Raw genomic sequence first — 24,554 nt, 5'->3', positions numbered from 1 at the left:
TGAAATGAGACCGTTTTGACTCAATGCGAAAACATGGCAGACATCGAAAATTTAAAGTGAAACGAAACAACAGTCTGTCAATTTAATTATTAAGTCTTGTTGTGCAAATTGAGCAAATATGTTTGTTGCAAAAAGTATTCAGTCCGACCACAAAGACCTGATTCATGATGTTTCTTTTGATTTTCACGGAACCAGAATGGCTACATGTTCCAGTGACCAATGTGTGAAGGTAAGAACAAAGTGACAACAACAACCAATTTTTATAGAACATAGTGCATAATGATACATTTCAGACTCGCGCTACACTTACATGTTAACTGTCCTTTTGGATAAACAAGAGTTCTTACTTGTCACACTAAAAGCCTGTTTACAGGTAAGGTTACATTAGTGTTTTTCCCAGGAGGGCAAAGGGGCATGGCGCATTACTTTCAAAAAGGGCATTATAGCGCGCAGTTTAGGCATAAAAAGGGCAAAAACGTTCCGTGAATACCTGAATTAGGGAGAAACATGTAATCGCATCAGAGGCAGTTGTGGAAAAAAAAAATAACATTTAATGGTAATAGATGTATTTAACTTAATATGATTTATATTAGCAACCCCAGCTAATCTCCGATAATCCCACATTTTATCTGGAAAACTGTGAAAAGTCTACACCGCCTGTGGCATTTTGGGGATTAAAATTACATTTGTAGATGAATATTTTTATAATTGGTCTCATTTTAAAGCTAATAAAATTCTCTACAAAATGCATCTTTTACTTTTGTATTTTACCCACTATAACCCAGTTTTATCTGTTAATAAACAATAAATATTATGGTTTTTCGCTGTTGCGCGTGATTATCAACTTTCATGCACTCGGCGCGTGGCACATGTACTCTTTGTTCCTATTCGCCGGTGACTTAAACTTTATGAATATTAATGAGATGGACGAATCCATTTAGAAAAGTTCACGACCTCCATTCATGACTTTGATGCAAATTTTTAAGTTCATCCGAACCGAAGATATAGTCCCCTAAAGTGTCGCCGATTTTTTACAAAAAGTACTGATTTCCGAACTATGCATCATATATCATATTGTAGGGAATGTTCTGAAGTTTAATTTGATATAAAAATCTTTTGTCGGAAACAATAGGAACCCTCCCGCATTTTAAGCCGAACATAGTAATTTATTCAAATTTACTCCGGTCTCGCTTTTCACCTTTGACTGCCATTTTGATTAACTGATTACGCATCGTAAACACGTTTTTCTATCGACGATTTTGAGCATGTTACCGATAGAAAACATCTTCATGTGGTTCAACTTTTTCTTAATACAAAGGTGAGTTCTAGAAACCTTGATTTTGACTCGATTAATTATTTATTTCAGTGCAAATATGTATTTTCGATGTAAGGACGGGCACTTGCTCGTGCGGTCGAATCGTAGGAAAACCAACCCCGTGTTATTGTTATGAAATGCCCTCAAAGGTGTTTTTATCCGTAAATTATATGTATGAAAATAAGTTTTCTTAAGTATCTATACAATCGTTGACATGATTAAATCGATAAATTTGCCCCGACGTTGTAGAAATTGTCCAAATGTGCATATCCCCACTGGCCTGTGAGAATGTTTTTGCACTGTAAAAGTTGCATATAAACATGATTTATACATGTACTGATGATGTAGGTCTGACTTTTCTTTCCTTTTTTTCAGTAGATCTTGGAAGTCAATAGCAGACTACCCAGGACCATTTTGTCATGAAAATGGTATAACAACCTCTCTTTTGAAGAAGGCAGAAACCTTGTAGCCTATAAACAGGCAGAAGAATGGACTCATTCTTGAAATAAATACTTTTCTGGAAAAAATGGGAAATTTCAACTGTGTTGTTCAATTTACTGTGTCATCTTAACCCTTCATTCAAAGCATCAACAGAAAAATATGTCAAAACCAAAGTTTCAAGAACATGTGACCAGAAAAAAACTTGTCAATTTAAAGAAAAGTGCCCGGTGAAAAAATGTGAAAGACTTGATGAATCTAACTGCAGAATTTTAAATTGTAATGCATATGTTGCAATTGCATACCAGGATGCTTGGTAGCCTGGTATGGATTTTGAAGTTAAAGATAAAGAAAACTTTGTGGTTTAATTCATGACTACCACCAGAAAACTTGGCCAGTACAAATGGCCTCTACGAGAAGACATTCAGACGGTTCAGAAACAATTCCTAATTTCTGCTGGATTTGTGCCAGACTGTTTGAATTTTGAATGGTTATGGAATGTGAAAGAGGCACCAACAAAAGACAACATATATAACATATATAAGAAATATTCATAGATTTATTTCAAGGATTAGAAAGTTATAGAATGTGTGCATGTCCCCGTCCCAAAACGATGAAAAGACATTCCGCCCCCCCCCCCCCCCCCCAAACACCTGTGAAAATTTGATGAGAGAGTTAAGACTAAATTAGTTAAATTTGCTTTTAAAAACCGGTATCCATTTTAAGTAATTCCAATATTGCTTTTGAGTGAATAAATGTGTTAATTGTAGATATTTTAGCCTGATGCCTTTCGAAAAAAAGATAATGTCTCTAATAAAATTATGTCTCTAATAAAATTATGTATATGCTTCCTAAATGTGTTGATCATTACCATGTGTGTATTAATAACTAAAAGTGTTTATAATACTTTAATGAACAGAGTATACATTGATCTACAAATGTTCCAAATTTCATGAAGATATCTCTAAAAATAAAAAAGTTATGGCAATTTTACTATGTAAAAATGTATGAACTTGAATTTCCGGTGCCGTGAATGTCGCGCTTCCTTGTTCACTTTATATAGGGAGAAAATTCAGAATTTGTGCGCATTTTAGCAATATTCAAATTTCCATAACTTTTTTATTTTTTAAGATATTTTAAAAAGAAAAACTGTTCTGAAAAGCTCTTAAAGAGCTCTTTTCAAATATGCAATTGCCTTTAAAAACAGATGTTGATGAAAAATTAGCTGGGGTTGCTATTTATATTAATATATTTACCTTGAAATGTTCATTTAAGTTCCATGCTGTTTCAATAAACTGTACAGCACTACAAACATAATAAAGCAATATATGCATATGGATCTGATTATACACAGATCCATTAACATATAAATGAAACCATGTTTGTCTTATCCCATTTTCTAACAATAATCTTGACAGATGTTTAAAATAACATTGCGAGTAAATTGATCGCTAACAATATGCAAACACTCGTTTCCGTGACATACATCCACCGAGTAGATAACAAATAAATAAATAATGTTGTTGCTATCTAAAATATTTTTATGCATCATTGATTATCACAGACATTTTATTAATTCCTTCTTAATGTATAATCTCCATCGTTAATTCGATCGTTTACGACGTTATTTGCCATTTTTGCCGAGTCAAAATTTAATTCTGTATAGTCCGCCATGTTGATAAAATGTCAAATGATGTAAGCGATAGGTGCGCATAGCAACGTTAAATCGTATACTTGATTCGCATTTTGTTAAAATAGTATACGTCTCAGTAATTATTTCAATAATTAGATCTAATAATCTTAAAGACGAAAACGATAAAGAATAAATTTGTTTGTGATTTTAAATGTAATTATGCGTAAAAATATATGTTTTGATATAACTGAATAATGCATGCAATGCACAATTGCCACGAGAATAACATCGAGTTTTTCATCAAAAGTCTCCGAAGTAATGATTTTATCGTGCAGGAGTACACATTGCCTACCGAAAAGTGCGCTTGGTATAACATAGCCTTCGGCATTATCGATTGATACTGACACGGGGTTATTCACGCATGACTAATTCAAAGCTTTGGAGCAGTCAGTAAGACCTACCTATAAATCGAGCACTGTAATAGATTAAATCTGCTCAATTTATATAATCTGCTCAATTTATATAATCGATTAGACGTTGACGTCTCTCGAGTAAATCAAGCACAGTCGGAGCGTCACATACAATCAAGGGAGCTGATTTTGCGGACCAAGTTAGATCGTAAGGCAATAAAGATGTTATCCATAAGGGCGCGTGGCGAAATTTGCCTTTGAAAAAAAGGGCGCGTGGCGAAATTAGCCTTTGAAAAGGGCAGAGTGGCGATCCGGGAGGGCGGCGTGGCTTTTTGCCACGCTAAAATGGCCTGGGAAAAACACTATTACATATTGCCGGATGGTGAAAAGTGTGCAGTCTTTTTCCCATAAAGTGCAGGGCTCCTCTGGAGCATCAAAGCACTGTGACTGTACAATGTCATTGGGAAATAATACATAAAACAAAACAAAAGCTGTGCTTGTGGTCTAGAATGCAGAGAGACCAGGCCTTCCTTGAAGCTGTTCATGGTGGATGTGGAGACTACTACAGGCAACTGATTCTGGAGTCAGATGGCTGCTGGGAAGGAGTGTCTGTAAAAGCCTGTCTCCAAAAAGCAAACAATACCCTGGGACAAATTGTATGTGTCGCAGTGTGTTTTTTCATTCAAAATCAGTCACCAGACCCTTTCCCAATGGAAAAAAGTATATATTTTTCCCAAATGGAAGCATACAATTTCCAACTGACCCCCCCCCCCAAAAAAAAAATAATTTTTTTTTAGATCAATATTTTGTTCATCTCCCATCCATATAAGATCAACCTTAGTAAATATAATACTGGACACACTTGTATCCTCAATTTGAAGCATTTGTTAGCAAAACAACAACAACACTAATTTCCCAATTTCAAAATGCGCAAATTTTCCCAATTCGAAGGACCCGGCCCCATTCCCAAAATGGTGAAAAAATTGTTGGCTTTTTTGGAGACATCATCATGGCTGTTCCAGAGCAGTTTTTCGTGTGATTTCTAGGTACTTCCCAGTTGTGATATTGATGAGTTGGTCGCCATGCAGCTCGTAGGTCCCCTTGATTAGTTGCCGTTTATTGGTAACATGGATGATTTCACATTTGGATGGTTTAAATTGCATCACGGTCAGACCCATGAGAGCATTAGAAAAGTCTGCTTTAATCACATGCTTAAAGGCCTGTTTTCACTGAGATTGTCACCAACTCAAAAATACCATGTAATAAGAATGGTGGACTGTGTTTTTCTCATTGTAGATCTGGGACCAGGACAGCAGCAATGGTGAATGGAAGTGCTCCGCCAGCTGGAGGGTATACATCTTGTAGCAATTCATAAGCGCTCTGGGAAAACAGGGCTTAATGAATGTGTGCAATTTACACTTTTATGGAATATTTCGTTTGAAGAAAGTCTCTTTTATATAAAAAATCCAGTCGAGGCGGAATGTTTCATTTTTTAGCTCACTTGAGCACAACGTGCTCATGGTGACCTTTTGTGATCGCCTTTTGTCCATCATGCGCCGTCAACATTTGCCTTGTGAACACTCCAGCGGCCACATTTATTGTCTGATCTTCATGAAACTTGGTCAGAATATTTGTCCTAATGATACCTCGACTGAGCTCGAAACTGGGTCATGCTGGGTCAAAAACTAGGTCACTAGGTCAAAAAAAGAAAAACCTTGTGAACACTGTAGAAGTAACTTTTGATGCCCAATCTTCATGTAACTTTGTCAAAATGTTTGTCTCAATGATATGTTGGTTAAGTTCAAAAATAGTTCCGGTCCGTTGAAAAACATGGCTGCCAGGGGGCAGGGCTGTATTCCTTTTATGGCTATAGAGAAACGTTGTGAACACTCTGGAAGTCACAATTTTTGCCCAATCATAATGAAACTTGGTCACAACATTGGTTTCATTGATATCTTGGATGAGTTCGAAAATGGTCCAGATCGGTGAAAAAACATGGCCGCCAGGGGGCGGGGCAGTTTTCTCTATATGTATATAGTGAAAACATGTGAACACTCTAGAAGTAAAATTTTTGGTCCAATCTTCATGAAATTTGGTTAAAACATGTGTTTTCTGGATAGGATTGTTGAGTGTGAAAATGGTTCGGATCTGTAAAAAAGCATGGCCGCCAGGGGGGCGGGTCATTTTCCTTATATTTATACAGTAAAAAAAGCTTGTGAACACTCGAGAAGTCACATTTTTTGCCTATTAATATTAATCATCATTATTTTTTTTCTAAACATCAATTTTATAAATATCTTGGACAAGTTCAAAAATGGTCATGATGGGTGGAAAAACATGGCTCCCAGGGGGTGGGGCAGTTTTCTCTATATGTATATAGTGAAAACATGTGAACAGTCTGTTAAAGAAAGATAACCTGAACATGCAAACTGCCTAATAGTTAACTCCCTTGTAAAAACTCTAGAGGCCACATTTATTGTCGAATCTTCATGAAATTTGGTCAAAAGATTGGTCTCAATGATACATTGTATCTTGGATGAGTTAGAAAATGGTTTAATTTGCTTCAAAAACATGGCTGCCAAGGGGCGGGGCATTTATCCTTATATGGCTATATAGGGCTATTATAAAACCTTGTTAACACTAGAGGCCACATTTATTAACCAATCATCATGAAATTTGGTCAGAAGATTAGTCTCAATGATATCTTGGATAAGTTCGAAAATGGTTACTTTTGCTTGAAAAAACATGGCTGTCAAGGGGCGGGGCATTTTTCCTTATATTGCTATAGTAAAATCTTGTTAACACTCTACAGGCCACATTTATTGTCCTATCTTCATGAAACTTGGTCAGAAGATTCATCCCAATAATATATTGGAAGAGTTCAAAAATGATGCTGGTTGGTTAAAAAACATGGCCGCCAGGGGGCAGGGCATTTTTCCATATATGGCTATAGTAGTAGAACCTTGTTAACACTCTATAGAGGCCACATTTATTTTCCAATCTTCATGAAACTTGGTTCGAAGATTTGTCCCAATGATATCTTGGATGTGTTCGAAAATAGTTTCAGTTGCTTAAAAAACATGGCCACCAGGGGACGGGGCATTTTTCCTAATATGGCTATATATGGCTTTTGTAAAACCTTTTTAACACTCTAGAGGCCACATTTATTGTCCAATCTTCATGAAATTTGGTCAGAAGATTGGTCTCAAAGATATCTTGGATGAGTTCAAAAATGGTTACTTTTGCTTGAAGAACATGGCTGCCAAGGGACGGGGCATTTTTTCTTATATGGCTATAGTAAAATCTTGTTAACTTACTAGAGGCTACATTTATTGTCCAAGCTTCATGAAACTTGGTCAGAAGATTCATCCCAATAATATCTTGGACGAGTTCAAAAATGATGCCAGTTGGTTAAAAACATTGCCGCCAAGGAGCGGGGCATTTTTCCTTATATGGCTATAGTAAAACCTTGTTAACACTCTAGAGGCAACATTTATTTTCCAATCTAAATGAAACTTGGTCAGAAGATTAGTCTTAATGATATCTTGGATGAGTTCGAAAATGGTTTCAGTTGCTTTAAAACATGGCCACCAGGGGGCGGGGCATTTTTCCTAATAAGGCTTTATATTGCTTTAGTAAAACCTATTAGCACTCTAGAGGCCACATTTATTGTCCGATCATCATGAAACTTGGTCAGACGATTTGTCCCAATGATATCTTGGATGAGTTCGAAAATGGTTCTGGTTGGTGGAAAAACATGGCCGCCAAGGGGGCGTGGCATTTTTCCTTATATGGCCATAGTAAAACCCTGTTAACACTCTAGAAGCCATATTTATTGAACGATCATCATGAAACTTTGTCAAGAGATTTGTCCCAATGATATCTTGGACAAGTTCGAAAACGGTTCCAGTTGCTTGAAAAACATGGCCACCAGTGGGCGGGGCATTTTTCCTTATATGGACTTATGAATCTTCATGAATCTTTGTCAGTATATTTTTTTCAATGATATCTTGGATGTGTATGAAAATGGTTCTGGTCTGTTGAAAAACGTGGCTGCCTGGGTGTTCACAAGTCATGAAAGTTGGTAAGAACATTTTGTTCTAATGACATCTTGGGCTGAACAGAAAAGGGTCAGTTCCTTTGAATCTCAGGTGAGCGACTTTGGGCCCTCTTGTTATTAGCGTATGCAGACTATACAGGCTTATCGAGCACAATACTGTATGCACATGCCAGTGTGTTTTTTTCACATTTTGGGAATGGGGCCGGGTCCCTTTGGATTGGGATAAGTTGCATCATTTTTACTAAAATTTGGAAATAAGTGTTGTTGTTTGACTTTAAAGGCAAAATATTCAAGCTGTGCTCTGGGAAAATTTCAGCTTAATGCATGAGTTGTAGTAAATAATTTTCAGGGGTCCTTTCAATAAAAATGGGGGTCCCAATAAATATGCTGGCTGTGTCAATTAGTTTAAAGTATAGTAATCGATTATTTACGTAAACAATAGCCGAGATTTAACACACGCCTGTACAATTAAAGATTGTGTTTATTTTTAAAGGTTAATCTTGCTTGCCAGATAATAAGCTATTGTAACCTCAGTAAGCTTTTCTTTCAAAGTGGCATAAATAGCTCACATTTATGCAATGTAATCTCAATTCGGGACTTTGCAACTAGCAACAGCAGGTGCGCAATAACACGATTGTTCAATAAATCAACAAGCGAGACAACTCGTACATCCTTCTAGAAAATTATGCACTGCAGTTGTCTTTCAGAGTTTCTTGTTGATATTACGAGAACCAATACATCAAAATGATTGTGCGTCCCATGGGACGCAGATTTACAAATATGACGGGTCCTGACTGGCATTTTATGCGTATTTGATGCAGAATATCGCGTCCCATAAAAACCCTGGCCTATACAGTCTGCACAGGCTATTCATGGATGGCACTTTCCATCTCCACTAGATTGTTTTGCAAAGATGAGCCTTCGTTTAAAGTACCATACAAGCGGAAAGTGTCTTCTTTGATAAGCCTGTGTGGATTGCATTGGCTAATCTGGCATGTCAATTTACACACATGCATAAGTCCAGTTTTCCCGGAGCGTGGCTAATTTGAGATCATATATGATGTCATGTAAATATAAATATTAAAAATATTTAAGAACCCATTTGAAATATAAGATGAAGTTAAGATGCTATGCTGAGTGCTGTGCCAGGTCCACAGTGGGTCGGTCTGGAGGGTGACCTGGGCACATCCAGAGTTTGGCCAGGTGGTAGCTACGTGCTCGTTTGACCGGACAGCTGCCATCTGGGAAGAGATGATGGGAGAAAACCTTGCAGAGGGTGAGCACCATGCGTGGATCAAGCGAGCCAGTCTTGTGGACAGCAGGACTGCAGTGACTGACGTCAAGTTTGCACCCAAACATCTGGGATTTTTACTTGTAAGTGGTAATTGTTTTATTACCAATACTTAAGCAATACCCATCAAGCTTTCTATTAAATACTTTTGCTTTAATGTTTATTTCTTCATAGTAAGTGGGCACATATGACCACTATGATGACCACAGCTTTACTACCTAGAATGCTTGGATAAACACTCCAAATGACAACAAAGGGAGGTCACACTGCTCTATGATTTACAACTGTTAATCTTCTTTTACAAGTGGATAGATAGAAGATATTTGTGGATTTTTGTGTATAATCGAATATTATTTCACAAGCGGTTAAACAAATATTTACGCCAGTCATGAAAATGTACTTTTTCTGAAAAAACTTTAACCACTAATAACATAAATATTCAAAAATTTGACAGATACAATAAATGTTCTTTTCATTTTATGCTTAAGTATACAAAAGTAAATGAAAATATGCAATAAAAGCTCAACATCATTAGTTTGTGTATATTTTAGTTATTTAAATAGCTGTTTAACAAGGTAATAAAGGTTCCCTAAATTCCAGGCTACATGTTCCACAGACGGGATAGTGCGGGTCTACGAGGCCCCTGATGTGATGAACCTCAGCCAGTGGTCCCTACAGCATGAGATCTCCTGTAAACTCAAGTGTAGCTGCCTCTCTTGGAACACATCTCGGTAGGCAGGGACTGGCAGACCTTTCTAATGTATCATTTGTCAGTGTTGTGCAAAAATGGGCCTTTGAGCATTTCTGAAAAGCTATCAGTCTGCTATGATGAGGCAGTGTTATTTCACCAGTTTGGGAATGGGTCTCAGGTCCCTTTGGATTGGGAAAAATCACATAGTTTTGATTTGGGAATTAAGTATTGTTGTTTGGCTAACAAATGCTTTAAAATTGAGAAGGAAAGGGATTTCAATATTACATTGACTAAGGTTTAACCTATAGAGCTTGATGTGAGAAGAACTAAATGTTAAGACTTATTAAAAAAAATATATTGTTTTGGAAACCTTTGGGAAATTGGGAAATTTTTTGGTCACTGGGAAAAATATATACTTTTTCCATTGGGAATGGGTCCTTTTACAGGCCGCAAATTTGAAAGGAAAAAAACACTGTGGGGCGTCATAATGTTTGCTAATGGGACCAGGACACCTTGAGAGACTTTCCTTGTGGACAGTGTATCTGCTGTCAAGGATGTGCGAAACACATGTTCTGTCCGGAAATTCATGTTAACTTTTGCGTATAACAACTATATATCTTTAATATGTCTACCACACATATTATTATTAACCTTAACATATGTGTTCAGACTCTTTTTAAATATTTCTGACCAATACCTGTAGATTAGATCTGCCTTTTAGCAGGATGCACATTTATTTACTTTGTAAATGTGCAAAATCTCCACATCGCTGTTACTTTAACAGGTATTTAAATTTTAGCTTTACACATGTGTTTGGGCTATTTTGTTAGGTCACTGCCAAGTTCCATCACTTTTACCTGCAATTTAGCTGAATTATGCCCCTTTTTATTAGAAAAATATGGGTGAGGTTTGTTTGAAACTACTCCATGTCTCTATATTTACTACAAGTATTTAAATACAATGTTAAATAATGTGTTTAGCATCTTAATGAGCATTCACTGACCTATAATTGTTAACATATTTCAGCAGGTTCTTTAACATTTGAAGGTTTGTTGAAATTCTGATTGAAGAGTCCGTGCAACAAGTACATATCTCTTTCAGATATTTGATTAAAGCTCAAAAAAATGTGTTTTGAATCATCATAAAAGGTTGATCGCCAAGGCCCATAACTCTGATCTGCAATCTAGCAGAATTATGCCCATTTTGTACTTTCAGTCGTCACCCAGCCATGCTTGCTGTAGGAAGTGATGATCCCAATCCATCTGCTGGGGGCAAGGTGCAGATCTACGAATACAACGATGCCACTAGGTCAGCACAAATCAGTCACATTCAGGGAAAACTGGGCTTAATGCATAAATTGTCCTCCTAGATTAGCCTGTGCAGTCCTCCCTGATAACCCTGTGTGGACTTCACGGGCTTATTATCCCCCGCCAGAGGTGGAGGGATATTGTTTTGGCGTTGTCCGTCCGTCCGGCTGTCTGTCCGTCCGTCCGGCACTTTTGTGTCCGGAGCCATATCTTGGAAGTTCTTTGGTGGATTTCATTTAAACTTGGTATGAGTATATATATGCATAAGAGGATGATGCACGCCAAATGGCATTGTACACCATCTGTTAAAAACAGACTTATGGCCCTTTGTATCTTGAAAAAATGCTTTTTAGTGTCCGGAGCCATATCTTGGAAGTTCTTTGGCGGATTTCATTGAAACTTGGTATGAGTATATATATGCATAAGAGGATGATGCACGCCAAATGGCATTGTACACCATCTGTTAAAAACAGACTTATGGCCCTTTGTATCTTGAAAAAATGCTTTTTACTATAGGCACTTTTGTGTCCGGAGCCATATCTTGGAAGTGCTTTGGCGGATTTCATTTAAACTTGGTATGAGTATATATATGCATAAGAGGATGATGCACGCCAAATGGCATTGCACACCATCTGTTAAAAACAGACTTATGGCCCTTTGTATCTTGAAAAAATGCTTTTTACTATAGGCATTTTTGTGTCCGGAGCCATATCTTGGAAGCGCTTTGGCGGATTTCTTTGAAACTTGGTATGAATATATTCCCGCGCCTATATTGTTTTGGCGTTGTCCGTCCGTCCGGCTGTCCGTCCGTCCGGCTGTCCGTCCGTCCGGCACTTTTGTGTCCGAGGCCATATCTTTTAAGAACCTTCTTTTGTCTTAGTTTTGTGTTATTGTCCTCCGTTCGTCCATCTATCATTATGTTCATCTGTCCAATTTGCACCCATCCTCAAACAAAGCATATGTTGCGGGGGATACCTTGGGCCTTTCAGGCCCTCTTGTTTTAAATGACACTTTATGCACAGCATTAAGCCAAGTTATCATAGAACAGGGCTCAAAAAAACGGTATCATGTTTTACCTTTGGGTTAATGCTAAGTTTAAGGAATGATACGTTGATACTTGTTTAGTGATTTTTGTGTTAAAATCTTAATAATAGATTTTCTATAAGTTTTCAGTTACTCATTTATTAGCTCATCTATTTTTGGAAAAAAAATTATGAGCTATTGTCATCACCTTGGCGTCGGCGTCGGCGTCGGCGTTGGCGTTGGCGTCCGGTTAAGTTTTGCGTTTAGGTCCACTTTTCTCAGAAAGTATCAATGCTATTGCATTCAAACTTGGTACACTTACTTACTATCATGAGGGGACTGGGCAGGCAAAGTTAGATAACTCTGGCGTGCATTTTGACACAATTATGTGCCCTTTTTATACTTAAAAAATTGAAAATTTTGGTTAAGTTTTGCGTTTAGTTCCACTTTTCTCAGTAAGTATCAATGCTATTGCATTCAAACTTGGTACACTTACTTACTATCATGAGGGGACTGGGCAGGCAAAGTTAGATAACTCTGGCATGCATTTTGACAGAATTATGTGCCCTTTTTATACTTAGAAAATTGACAATTTTGGTTAAGTTTTGTGTTTAGGTCCATTTTATTCCTTAAGCATCAAAGCTATTGCTTTCATACTTGCAACACTTACTAACTATCATAAGGGGACTGTGCAGGCAAAGTAATGTAACTCTGACTGGCATTTTGACAGAATTATGTGCCCTTTTTATACTTAGAAAATTGAAAATTTGATTAAGTTTTGTGTTTAGGTCCACTTTATTCCTACAGTATCAAAGCTATTGCTTTCATACTTGCAAGATTTATGAACTATCATAAGGGGACGGTGCAGGCAAAGTTATGTAGCTCTGACTGGCATTTGGACGGAATTATGGGCCCTTTATACCGGTACTTAGAAAATTTAAAATTTGGTTAAGATTTATGTTTTGGTCCACTTTACCCCTAAAGTATCATAGATATTGCTTTCATACTTGGAACACTCACAAACTATCATAAGGGTACAGTAAAAGGACAAGTTGCATAACTCTGGTTGTCATTGTTATGGAATTATGGCCCTTTTTTGACTTAGTAACTTTTAATATATGGTTAAATTTTGTGTTTCGATCCACTCGAAGTATCAAGGCTATTGCTTTCAAACTTCAAATACTTACATGCTATCATGAGGTTACTGTACCTGGCAACTTGAATTTTACTTTGACCTTTGAATGACCTTGACTCTCAAGGTCAAATTATTAAATTTGCTAAAATTGCCATAACTTCTTTATTTATGATTAGATTTGATTGATACTTTGATGAAACTACTCTTACCTGACATACCACAATAGACTTCACCCAAACCATCCCCCGTGCCCTCCCCCCCTCCCCCTCCCCCCCCCCCTATTTTTTTTTTTTTTTTTTTTTTTAAGATCATCTCACAAATGACCACCACACCCTCACACTATACCCCCACCCCCCCCCCCACCCCCCCCCCCCCCCCAATTTTATTTATTTTTTTTTTTTTTTTTTAAGATCATCTCACAAATTATCACCACAACCCTCACACTATACCCCCCCCATTTTTTTTTTAAACGGTTATGTTTGAAATACCGTCCAACCATCGCACCCAAAACCCCCCCCCCCCCCCCCCCCCCCCCCCCCCCACCCCCCCCCCGATTTTTTTTTTTTTTTTTTTTCGCTTTTTTGGAAGATAATGTAATAAATGTCCACAACCCCACACTATACACCCCTCTTCTCTCCACTCCTCCCTCCTTTGTGATTGAAAAAGAGAGTCCCTTCACCTTTAAAAAGAAAATAGATGAGCGATGATGAGATGGGCGGTGCTCTTGTTAACTCTTTGTATGGAAACCTATTTCTGCAACTCTGTTAAGCTGCTACACCAACTGTTTTCTTCAATATTTTGTAGGAAGTGGAACAAAGTGGAAACAATTGCCATGGTAACAGATGCAGTTCATGACGTGGCGTTTGCCCCCAATCTGGGGCGCTCCTATCACTTGCTGGCTGTGGCAACTAAAACGCTCAAGGTCATCAGTATTGAGCCTTTAAGGTAAGGATTTTTTGGTGTGCATAATCCATGAGTATCGGCCTGCAGACAGACAATGTAACTTTGCTCCAAAAAATGTCAGACATAAAGACTTTGCTTGAGCGTTCATGGGGCCAGTTTGGTTTGGTCATTGTCTCAGTGACTCATCTTAAAACGGCAAACAGATGTTTTCTGATCAATAACTTGTTTGGATGGAAGATTTGGGTTGACATTTTTTTTGTAGGTAGGTAACATTCCGGCTAAGCATGGGATTGCACAATTATTTAAATTAAATTAATCACTTAAACATTAAAAACCTGTTTTCTTGCAGTTTCAAGGTCTCTTATTAGTTTTTTTACATAAAATGTATATTACAGCATTATTACAATTTTTTGCTTGTGGTTTGATATGCGAGAGTAGCTGTATTTGTCATGACTGACAAGACGGGGGTTTATTAGGAGACAATGAACTAAAGTTTTACCCTTGGTCCATCATGCCGTGTGTCTTTCTGTTTATCCATTACAACATTTTAGGGGGTTTCAGACCATCTGTCCACAAAACATGATTTGCGACTTCTAAAAAATTACAGAATTTTACTGATGCATGGATGGTACTTAGTACACATATACGGATTAATTTACAAGGTGAAAGTTGAATTTAAAAGGTCACTGTTACATACAGAAATAGAAACAAAATTCATCAATTGTAAAACTTAAAAATACTCAATAATATATGGTCATGAATCTCGGTATACAATTTGGCTGTTTGTCTGTCCCTTCCTCCAGAAGTCAGTGGCTGTTACTAAAAATAGATAAATTCTAAATAATGCAATTACTATTGAAAGTATACAAGATATGATCATAAAACTTGGTATTATTGTTAATATAAAATAGAAAGTAGCCCTTGTCAAAGCACAGTTCATCTAGTTTAGCAATGTTGGGTATTGCCATGTTAAATATTGTTGTGTTGCATATTGATGTGTTCTTTATTACTGGAGGCTCTGTCTGGTAACACAGGGCTTAATCCCTGTGCATACAGTGTTGTTCCAGATTGGCTTGTTCAGTCAGCACTGGCTGGACTTAATCCCTGTGCATACAGTGTTGTTCCAGATTGGCTTGTTCAGTCAGCACTGGCTGGACTTAATCCCTGTGCATACAGTGTTGTTCCAGATTGGCTTGTGCAGTCAGCACTGGCTGGACTTAATCCCTGTGCATACAGTGTTGTTCCAGATTGGCTTGTTCAGTCAGCACTGGCTGGACTTAATCCCTGTGCATACAGTGTTGTTCCAGATTGGCTTGTGCAGTCAGCACTGGCTAATCAGTGACAACAATTTCCACTTTTGTGGAAATTTCTATTTTCCACTTTTATGGAAATTTCTATTTAATAAAGTCTGTCTCCTATACAAAAATCCAGTCTAGGCGGAAAGTTTTGTCCCTGATTAGACTGTGCAAACTGCACAGGCTCATCTGGAACTACACTTCATGCACATGTATTTAGCTTCATTATCTCAGAGCACAGCTCATATTATTATATTGCATATTGCAGGAGAGATGGCACTCTCAGTGGAGCAACAGGTCTGACACGGTTTGAGTTGCGCCAGGTCGGAGATTTCCCCAACCATGACTCTCAGGTACCATCAGCTGACGCACCTGTCCTTCTGTAGTTCCTTTGGTGTGATTGTTCATGCCTCATCTGTGAAAACTGACCTTGATGTACTTGCGTAAAAAGTTGTCACAGATTAATCTGTGAAGTCTGCATAACACTTTACGCCTACAATCGATTTGTGTTTAAAAAAAGACTTCCTTTGAACCGAAAATTACATACAAGTGGAAATTGTCTTCCAGTGATGACATTTAACGCAAATGCAGTTATCCAAGTTTTCCCAGAACAAGCCTCCTACAGTGTTCATCCTGGACTGCATCTTTGGGATTCTTGCAACAAATAATCAACATCCAGACAGTGGGCCATTAAGACACAATTAAGACACATACAAAATGTAAAAGGCGCACGGCATATTTCAGCCCCTGGCGTTTTTTAGGTCACTTGAGTTCAATGCTTTTGTGGTTTCCATTTGTCAGTCCTTTTTTGTCAATATTTGCCATGTGAACACACTAGCAGCCAAATCTATTGCTAAAATTGCTTGAAATTTTGTTAGAAGATAATTCCCAATTATATCTTGGCCAAGCACAACAGTGAGTCACTTGGGGTAAAAAGCTAGGATACTTGGTTAAATTAAAAAAAAAAGCGTGTATTTATGCAATTTCTAAGATATTTTTATTGAGTCTAAGAAGATATTTTACTCTAATTATGGGTTGGTGAAAATAAGCTCATGTGTAGTTGTCATTGTGCAGTCTATAGTTTGTCATTATGGTGTGTTGCAGGTGTGGAGAGTGTGCTGGAACGTGCTGGGTACAGTCCTCGTGTCTTCAGGAGATGACAGCTGTGTACGCATGTGGAAAGGTAACAGTAATCAGGAAGTATTGAACAATAAACTTATTGTATTCAACTATTGCCTTAGTGTACCTTTGTATACTTCTAATTTAAGTCATAATAAATAAGTGAATGAAGATTTCTATCTGCAAGACTGCAACATGTGCAAAGTTGTAATATTGTGTTTAAGATGCATACAGTTTTGTACGGCAGAACTGTAAATGCCAAATATGTGATTATTAAGACAAAATTAGTTAGTACTGAAATCTGAAACACACTCATACATGCAAGAAAATACACTGGAAGAGGTTCCTTGGGACTTTGGTTTATTCTTTATTGAGAAGCTTTCAGGTGTGTTTTCTATATGAGCCGGTTGTGTTCACTTATGGTCCACACGTGGATTAAATTAAGGTATAAGGATCAAAGGTTGCTCACTGAGCCTAACTCTGTGAAAACTGGGCTTAATGCATCTGCGTACAGTTACGTCCCAGATTGGCCTTTGCAGTCTAAACTGGCTAATTGGACACAACACTTTCCACATTAATAAGATTTTCGTTAAAAAGAGACATCATTTAGACAAAAAATAGCATAAAAAGTGTTGTTCCTGATTAACCTGTGAAGACTGGGATGACACTTAACGCACATGGACTCACAGGCTAATCTGGGACGACACTTAACGCACCTGCATTAAGCCCAGTTTTCGCAGAAGGTGACTCCACTCTATCCATTTTTATCCTTTTAAAGATTTTGAGTTAAATCTTAAATCACAATCATGAAATTCTGATATATAGAAAAAAAAGAAAAATTATTATTGTAAATATGCAATAAAATATAAGAGTAAAAATAAAATAATTTCAAAAATGTCATAAATAGTTTCTTTTGTAACTGCAGAATATTGTGTCATGTTTTGCTAGAACTGCAGTGAAAAAATGTTTTCTTTATTACCTTTTCTGTCTATAAACTACATATTTACAGTTTCTATATATTTGCGGTAATGCCAATAACAACTCAAATTGTTGGTCATCTATAGTTAAACAAGCAATATTAGCTTTTTATGGGAAAATGGCACTTAATGTTTGTGTGTAAAAAGTGGTACCAGATAAGCATGTGCAGTCCGCACAAGCTAATCAGGGACGACACTTTCGTTTCAATGTTTTTTTGCTTTAAGTCCCTTCTTAACAAAAATCCAGTTCATGCTGAAAGTGTAATCCCTGATTAGCCTGCGCAGACTGCACAAGCTAACCTGGGACAAAACTTAACACACATGAAGCCTGTGCAGACTGCACAAGCTAACCTAGGACAAAACTTAACACACATGAAGCCTGTGCAGACTGCACAAGCTAACCTAGGACAAAACTTAACACACGTGAAGCCTGTGCAGACTGCACAAGCTAACCTAGGACAAAACTCAGCACACATGAAGCCTGCGCAGACTGCACAAGCTAACCTAGGACAAAACTTAATACACGTGAAGCCTGTGCAGACTGCACAAGCTAACCTAGGACAAAACTTAACACACGTGAAGCCTGTGCAGACTGCACAAGCTAACCTAGGACAAAACTTAATACACATGAAGCCTGTGCAGACTGCACAAGCTAACCTAGGACAAAACTCAGCACACATGAAGCCTGCGCAGACTGCACAAGCTAACCTAGGACAAAACTTAACACACATGAAGCCTGTGCAGACTGCACAAGCTAACCTAGGACAAAACTTAATACACGTGAAGCCTGTGCAGACTGCACAAGCTAACCTAGGACAAAACTTAATACATGTGAAGCCTGTGCAGACTGCACAAGCTAACCTAGGACAAAACTTAATACATGTGAAGCCTGTGCAGACTGCACAAGCTAACCTAGGACAAAACTTAATACATGTGAAGCCTGTGCAGACTGCACAAGCTAACCTAGGACAAAACTTAACACACATGAATTAAGCCCTGCTTTCCCAGCATGAGGATCATGTGTGCAATTATCTCTGAATTCACTGGAGAGATGTGTTTATGTTGCTAGGTAACTACCTGGGTAACTGGAAGTGTATTGCTGTGATGAAGGGTGACGGTACTAAGATAGACATGGAGCGGAACCAGTCCACTCTCTACTCTAGGGACAAACAGACTGCACAACCAGTCAGGTAGGTTAAGTAGCACCCGTTTTGAACGACTGCGCTGTCCTGTCAGGCCAGAATTAAGTACTTTTGTGTGGAGAATGGTGTTACATACCTTTTGTAGTGGAGGATCTTCTATGTTCAGTAAGATAGGGGTTGTGTTTTGCCAAAAAACAATTGCTGTTAGGTTGGGCTGTTTTCACAAAGTTGTTGTTGTTTTTGCCAGAAAGACTTAAGTGTTTTGATTATGTCTCATTGCAGGAAACACATAAGTGTTATTATTTTGGTTTATGCCAGAAACACTAAAAGGATGCTGTTTTTGTCTGACTAAAGTCACCAGGGCCTGTATTCATGAAGCTCTTTGTTGAAATTTTAACTTAAGTTATATACATTTCAGATCAAACATTTTGTGAGCATTCACTTTTTTCTGCCTACTCAAGGATAAACCATTTATCAAAATTCTCATTCTCAATTGTTGAAAATCAAAATGACCAAAAATAAATAAAAATCAATACAATACACTTAAAGAAATTTTTTAATGTAAGGAATATTCTTAAACTTGTCCCAAAATATATTATCTGTGCTCTGTAGAAAGGGGGGTTTAATGCATGTACATAAAGTCCACACAGACTAATCAGGGACAACACTTTCCCCATTTTTTTTATAGTTTTCCTTTAAAGAAAGTCTCTTCTTAGCAAAATCAAGTTTAGGTGTAAAGTGTCGTCCCTGATTAGCCTGTGTACACTTCACAGGCTAATCTGGGACAACACTTTACGCACATGCATTAAACCCCCTATTCACAGAGCACAGCCCATATGTAGGAATATGCAGACCCAGCAGTTTGAATAAACAGGCCTTTATTATTATATGAGAAGTGTTCTGGGATATCTGGGGTTAAGGTATTGTGTACAGTGTCAGACTATATTAGCATGTGTAGTCTGCACAGGCCAATCAAGGGTTAAGGTATTGCGTATAGTGTCAGATTATATTAGCATGTGTAGTCTGCACAGGCCAATCAGGGGTTAAGGTATTGCGTATAGTGTCAGACTATATTAGCATGTGTAGTCTGCACAGGCCAATCAGGGGTTAAGGTATTGCGTATAGTGTCAGACTATATTAGCATGTGTAGTCTGCACAGGCCAATCAAGGGTTAAGGTATTGCGTATAGTGTCAGACTATATTAGCATGTGTAGTCTGCACAGGCCAATCAGGGGTTAAGGTATTGCGTATAGTGTCAGACTATATTAGCATGTGTAGTCTGCACAGGCCAATCAAGGGTTAAGGTATTGCGTATAGTGTCCGATTATATTAGCATGTGAAGTCTGCACAGGCCAATCAGGGGTTAAGGTATTGCGTATAGTGTCAGACTATATTAGCATGTGAAGTCTGCACAGGCCAATCAGGGGTTAAGGTATTGCGTATAGTGTCAGATTATATTAGCATGTGAAGTCTGTACAGGCCAATCAAGGGTTAAGGTATTGCGTATAGTGTCAGACTATATTAGCATGTGTAGTCTGCACAGGCCAATCAGGGGTTAAGGTATTGCGTATAGTGTCAGATTATATTAGCATGTGTAGTCTGCACAGGCCAATCAGGGGTTAAGGTATTGCGTATAGTGTCAGATTATATTAGCATATGTAGTCTGCACAGGCCAATCAGGGGTTAAGGTATTGCGTATAGTGTCAGATTATATTAGCATGTGTAGTCTGCACAGGCCAATCAAGGGTTAAGGTATTGCGTATAGTGTCAGATTATATTAGCATGTGTAGTCTGCACAGGCCAATCAGGGGTTAAGGTATTGCGTATAGTGTCAGATTATATTAGCATGTGTAGTCTGCACAGGCCAATCAAGGGTTAAGGTATTGCGTATAGTGTCAGATTATATTAGCATGTGTAGTCTACACAGGCCAATCAAGGGTTAAGGTATTGCGTATAGTGTCCGATTATATTAGCATGTGTAGTCTGCACAGGCCAATCAAGGGTTAAGGTATTGCGTATAGTGTCCGATTATATTAGCATGTGTAGTCTGCACAGGCCAATCAAGGGTTAAGGTATTGCGTATTGTGTCAGATTATATTAGCATGTGTAGTCTGCACAGGCCAATCAGGGGTTAAGGTATTGCGTATAGTGTCAGATAATATTAGCATGTGTAGTCTGCACAGGCCAATCAGGGGTTAAGGTATTGCGTATAGTGTCAGATTATATTAGCATGTGTAGTCTGCACAAGCCAATCAGGGGTTAAGGTATTGCGTATTGTGTCAGATTATATTAGCATTTGTAGTCTGCACAGGCCAATCAAGGGTTAAGGTATTGCGTATAGTGTCAGATTATATTAGCATGTGTAGTCTGCACAGGCCAATCAGGGGTTAATGTATTGCGTATAGTGTCAGATTATATTAGCATGTGTAGTCTGCACAGGCCAATCAGGGGTTAAGGTATTGCGTATAGTGTCAGACTATATTAGCATATGTAGTCTGCACAGGCCAATCAGGGACAACACTTTCTGCATAAACTTGATAATCATTTACAGAGAATTCCTTGGAATGAGAGATTCCATTATAATGGAGATGCACAGGTTAATCTGGGATGACACTCTACGCACAACTATTAAGCCCATTTTGTCACAGAGTTGGCTCATGTTATAATTGGCAAATGTAGAAAGTCAGAATCTACCAGGGTAGCACATATGGGCTTATGCTGATTTCCGTCCTTGCAGCTTGAATGTTTGCATATTGCTTACACTTGAAATTAAATAGACTGCACTATGTTGCTTGCCCATTCTCAACTTTAAACAGAACATTAATTCAGAAAAAAAACATTTTGAATAATTAGTTTAGATAGATGACTAGCAAATACAAAGAACAAAACAACAGTGAATTATTATGACAACAATTGAAACTAGATCAGAGCTTTTGAACACTGCAAATAACTCCACTTGCAAAGTAACTCAAACACTGTATATTAAATAGAAAACATTTGTTTCAAAAGATTGTCAAAGTAACTGAATGGTTTCACAAATAATTGAAAACTGATTGAAAAAAAAGGGTTCCTGCAAAACTGAATATACACTTAACTTGGGTTGATGACACTTAGTTTGTTGATTAAGGGCCCTATGGGGAAAATGTCAACCAAAATGTTGGTTGCTATGATAACAGAAATAAGTGAAAACTAAAATCTGCATTTCAAAAGTACTTAAGCTTATTCCAACAACATGTAGCCCAAGTGGATGGCTGATGTGTCTGTGACAAAGCTCTCCCTTGAGTTACACTTGCATGTTTTAAAAACTGAATCTGTTAAAGTTGACAACGGTTAAGCTGGAGAATGTTATTAAAAAGTTGCTGCTGCATATCAGCCTTGTGGAGGGTTATATGTGTATGGATTGATTAAAAAGATCTATCTGTATTGTATTGTGAATATTGCTTTTTAAACAATTCCCAAAGGTCAACAAACTTTAGTTTAATGCTAAATGCACATAATTTTTTTAAGTTTTTATGTTGTATGACATATTCATTCAGAATTATGTAGTTACATGTATCAGTGAGGATTTCTTTCTGTAAGTCATTCTTTAGTTTTCTTATTAAAGTGTTTCAAATATCATCGGTGAATACACATATACATATTGAGTCATTTATAAATTATTGTTCTGTAGAGTAATTGTGAATTTGATGCTACCACTTTAATCAAGGAATTCCCATTGCAAAATGATATGATTATTATCAGGAAATATAACAAATTACAGCCCTGAAATTTTTACCTATATGAGCCACATTATGCAAAAAGAGGACTTATGACATGTGTGACCAGCTTACAGAGGCAAATGTACTTACTCTGTCCGCTTGAAAGTAAAGGAGGGTCTCATAGCAGATATGGAAGCTCCTAACAAGACTGTGCCAATGCGCGGACAGGTCTGGAGATACCATGGCTACATATGGCATAAGACCCATTTTCACATGGCGTTGCTCATATGAAGTTAATTCTTAACATATTGCTCTAAACAAAGACATACCACACAAGTCACAGTAACAGAAAGTTTCCCAGTTACTTATGTACTCTCCATGTTTCTCACAGTTCTTGGTATCGCAGGGCCAGTGAGGGGTAAGGGTTGTTGATTTGTCAAGTTTGAAGTGGTTTTCTATTAATCATTACAGATAAATTCTCTGTTTGAACGAAGACTTCATTCAACTTTATATAAAGCAGTGTATTTCTAATGCTATTATTCCTCTTATCAATAATTCATCTTTATACTGTAAAATCACTATTATATATGGGGTTGACCTATCCAGAAATTTTACATAAACACATCGGAAATTGACCATAGAATATTATTAGAAGTGAACTTGTCTGTCGGTCCGTGTCCGCTCTGTAATTCAAGTAGTTTTCATCCGATCTTCACCAAACTTGGGCAGAAGTTGTATCTAGATGATGTTAAGGCCAAGTTTTAACATGGTCCTTGCCGGGTCAAAAACTAAGTCACAGGGTCACTTAGTGCGTTTTAAACATTCAGCATGTTGTCCGCTCTCTATTTCAAGTAGTTTTCATCCAATCTTCACCAAACTTGGTCAGAAGTTTTATCCAGATGATCTCTGGGCCAAGTTTGAACATGGGCCATGCCGGGCCAAAAACTAGGTCATGGGGTCATTTAGTGCGTTTTTAGCTCACCTGATCGCTTTTTGTCTGTCGTCCGTCGTGCGCCGTCAACATTTGCCTTGTTAACTCTCTAGAGGCCACATTTATTGTCCAATCTTCATGAAATTTGGTCAGAAGATTGGTCTCAATGATATCTTGAATGAGTTCAAAAATGGTTACGTTTGCTTGAAAAACATGGCTGCCAAAGGGTGGGGCATTTTTCCTTATATGGCTTTATATGGCTATAGTAAAATCTTGTTAACACTTTAGAGGCCACATTTATTGTCTGATCTTCATGAAACTTGATCAGAAGATTCATCACAATAATATCTTGGACAAGTTCGAAAATGATGCCGGTTGGTTAAAAAACATGGCCGCCAGGGGGCGGGGCATTTTTCCTTTATATGGCTATAGTAAAACCTTGTTAACACTCTAGAGGCCACATTTATTTTTTGATCTTCATGAAACTTGCTCAAGAGATTTGTCCCAATGATATTTTGGATAAGTTCAGAAATGGTAACCTTTTCTTGAAAAACATGGCTGCCAAGGGGCGGGGCATTTTTCCTTATATGGCTATAGTAAAATCTTGTTAACACTCTAGAGGCCACATTTATTGTCCAATCTTCATGAAACTTGGTCAGAAGATTCATCCCAATAATATCTTGGACGAGTTCAGAAATGATGCCCTTTGGTTGAAAAACATGGCCGCCAGGGGGCGGGGCATTTTTCCTTATATGGCTATAGTAAAACCTTGTTAACACTCTAGAGGCCACATTTATTGTCCAATCTTCATGAAATATGGTCAGAAGATTTGTGTTATTGATATCATGTATGAGTTCGAAAATGGTTACGTTTGCTTGAAAAACATGGCTGCCAAGGGGCGGGGCATTTTTCCTTATATGGCTATAATATGACTATAGTAAAATCTTGTTAACACTCTAGAGGCCACATTTAAAGTCCGATCTTCACAAAACTTGGTCAAAAGATGCATCCCAATAATATCTTGGACGAGTTCAAAAATGATGCCAGTTGGTTGAAAAACATGGCCACCTTAGGGGCGAGGCATTTTTTCTTATATGGCTATAGTAAAACTTTGTTAACACTCTAGAGGTCACATTTATTTTCCAATCATCATGAAACTTGGTCAGAAGATTTGTCCCAATGATAT

General features: G+C 37.7%; 1 protein-coding gene across 2 annotated transcripts in view; it reads left to right on the top strand.

Moving 5' to 3' along the window:
- LOC127881112 (nucleoporin SEH1-like) overlaps positions 1-24,554 on the top strand; it is a 43,310-nt gene continuing 18,756 nt past the window's right edge. The window contains exons 1-10 of one of the 2 annotated variants that reach the window (XM_052428802.1): positions 1-229; positions 5,093-5,146; positions 9,006-9,230; positions 9,748-9,878; positions 11,054-11,146; positions 14,108-14,248; positions 15,770-15,854; positions 16,606-16,684; positions 18,667-18,787; positions 22,829-22,855. In XM_052428802.1, the coding sequence (XP_052284762.1) occupies positions 119-229; positions 5,093-5,146; positions 9,006-9,230; positions 9,748-9,878; positions 11,054-11,146; positions 14,108-14,248; positions 15,770-15,854; positions 16,606-16,684; positions 18,667-18,787; positions 22,829-22,855 (1,067 nt within the window). In that variant the 5' untranslated portion in view covers positions 1-118. The remainder of the gene's footprint in view (positions 230-5,092; positions 5,147-9,005; positions 9,231-9,747; positions 9,879-11,053; positions 11,147-14,107; positions 14,249-15,769; positions 15,855-16,605; positions 16,685-18,666; positions 18,788-22,828; positions 22,856-24,554) is intronic. The other variant, XM_052428803.1, reaches the window with a different exon arrangement.

The sequence above is a fragment of the Dreissena polymorpha genome, chromosome 5 (assembly GCF_020536995.1).
Source record: "Dreissena polymorpha isolate Duluth1 chromosome 5, UMN_Dpol_1.0, whole genome shotgun sequence".
Lineage (NCBI taxonomy): Eukaryota > Metazoa > Mollusca > Bivalvia > Myida > Dreissenidae > Dreissena > Dreissena polymorpha.
The sequence above is the reverse complement of the archived record's forward strand: the minus strand, read 5'-3'. Positions and strand labels throughout refer to the sequence as shown.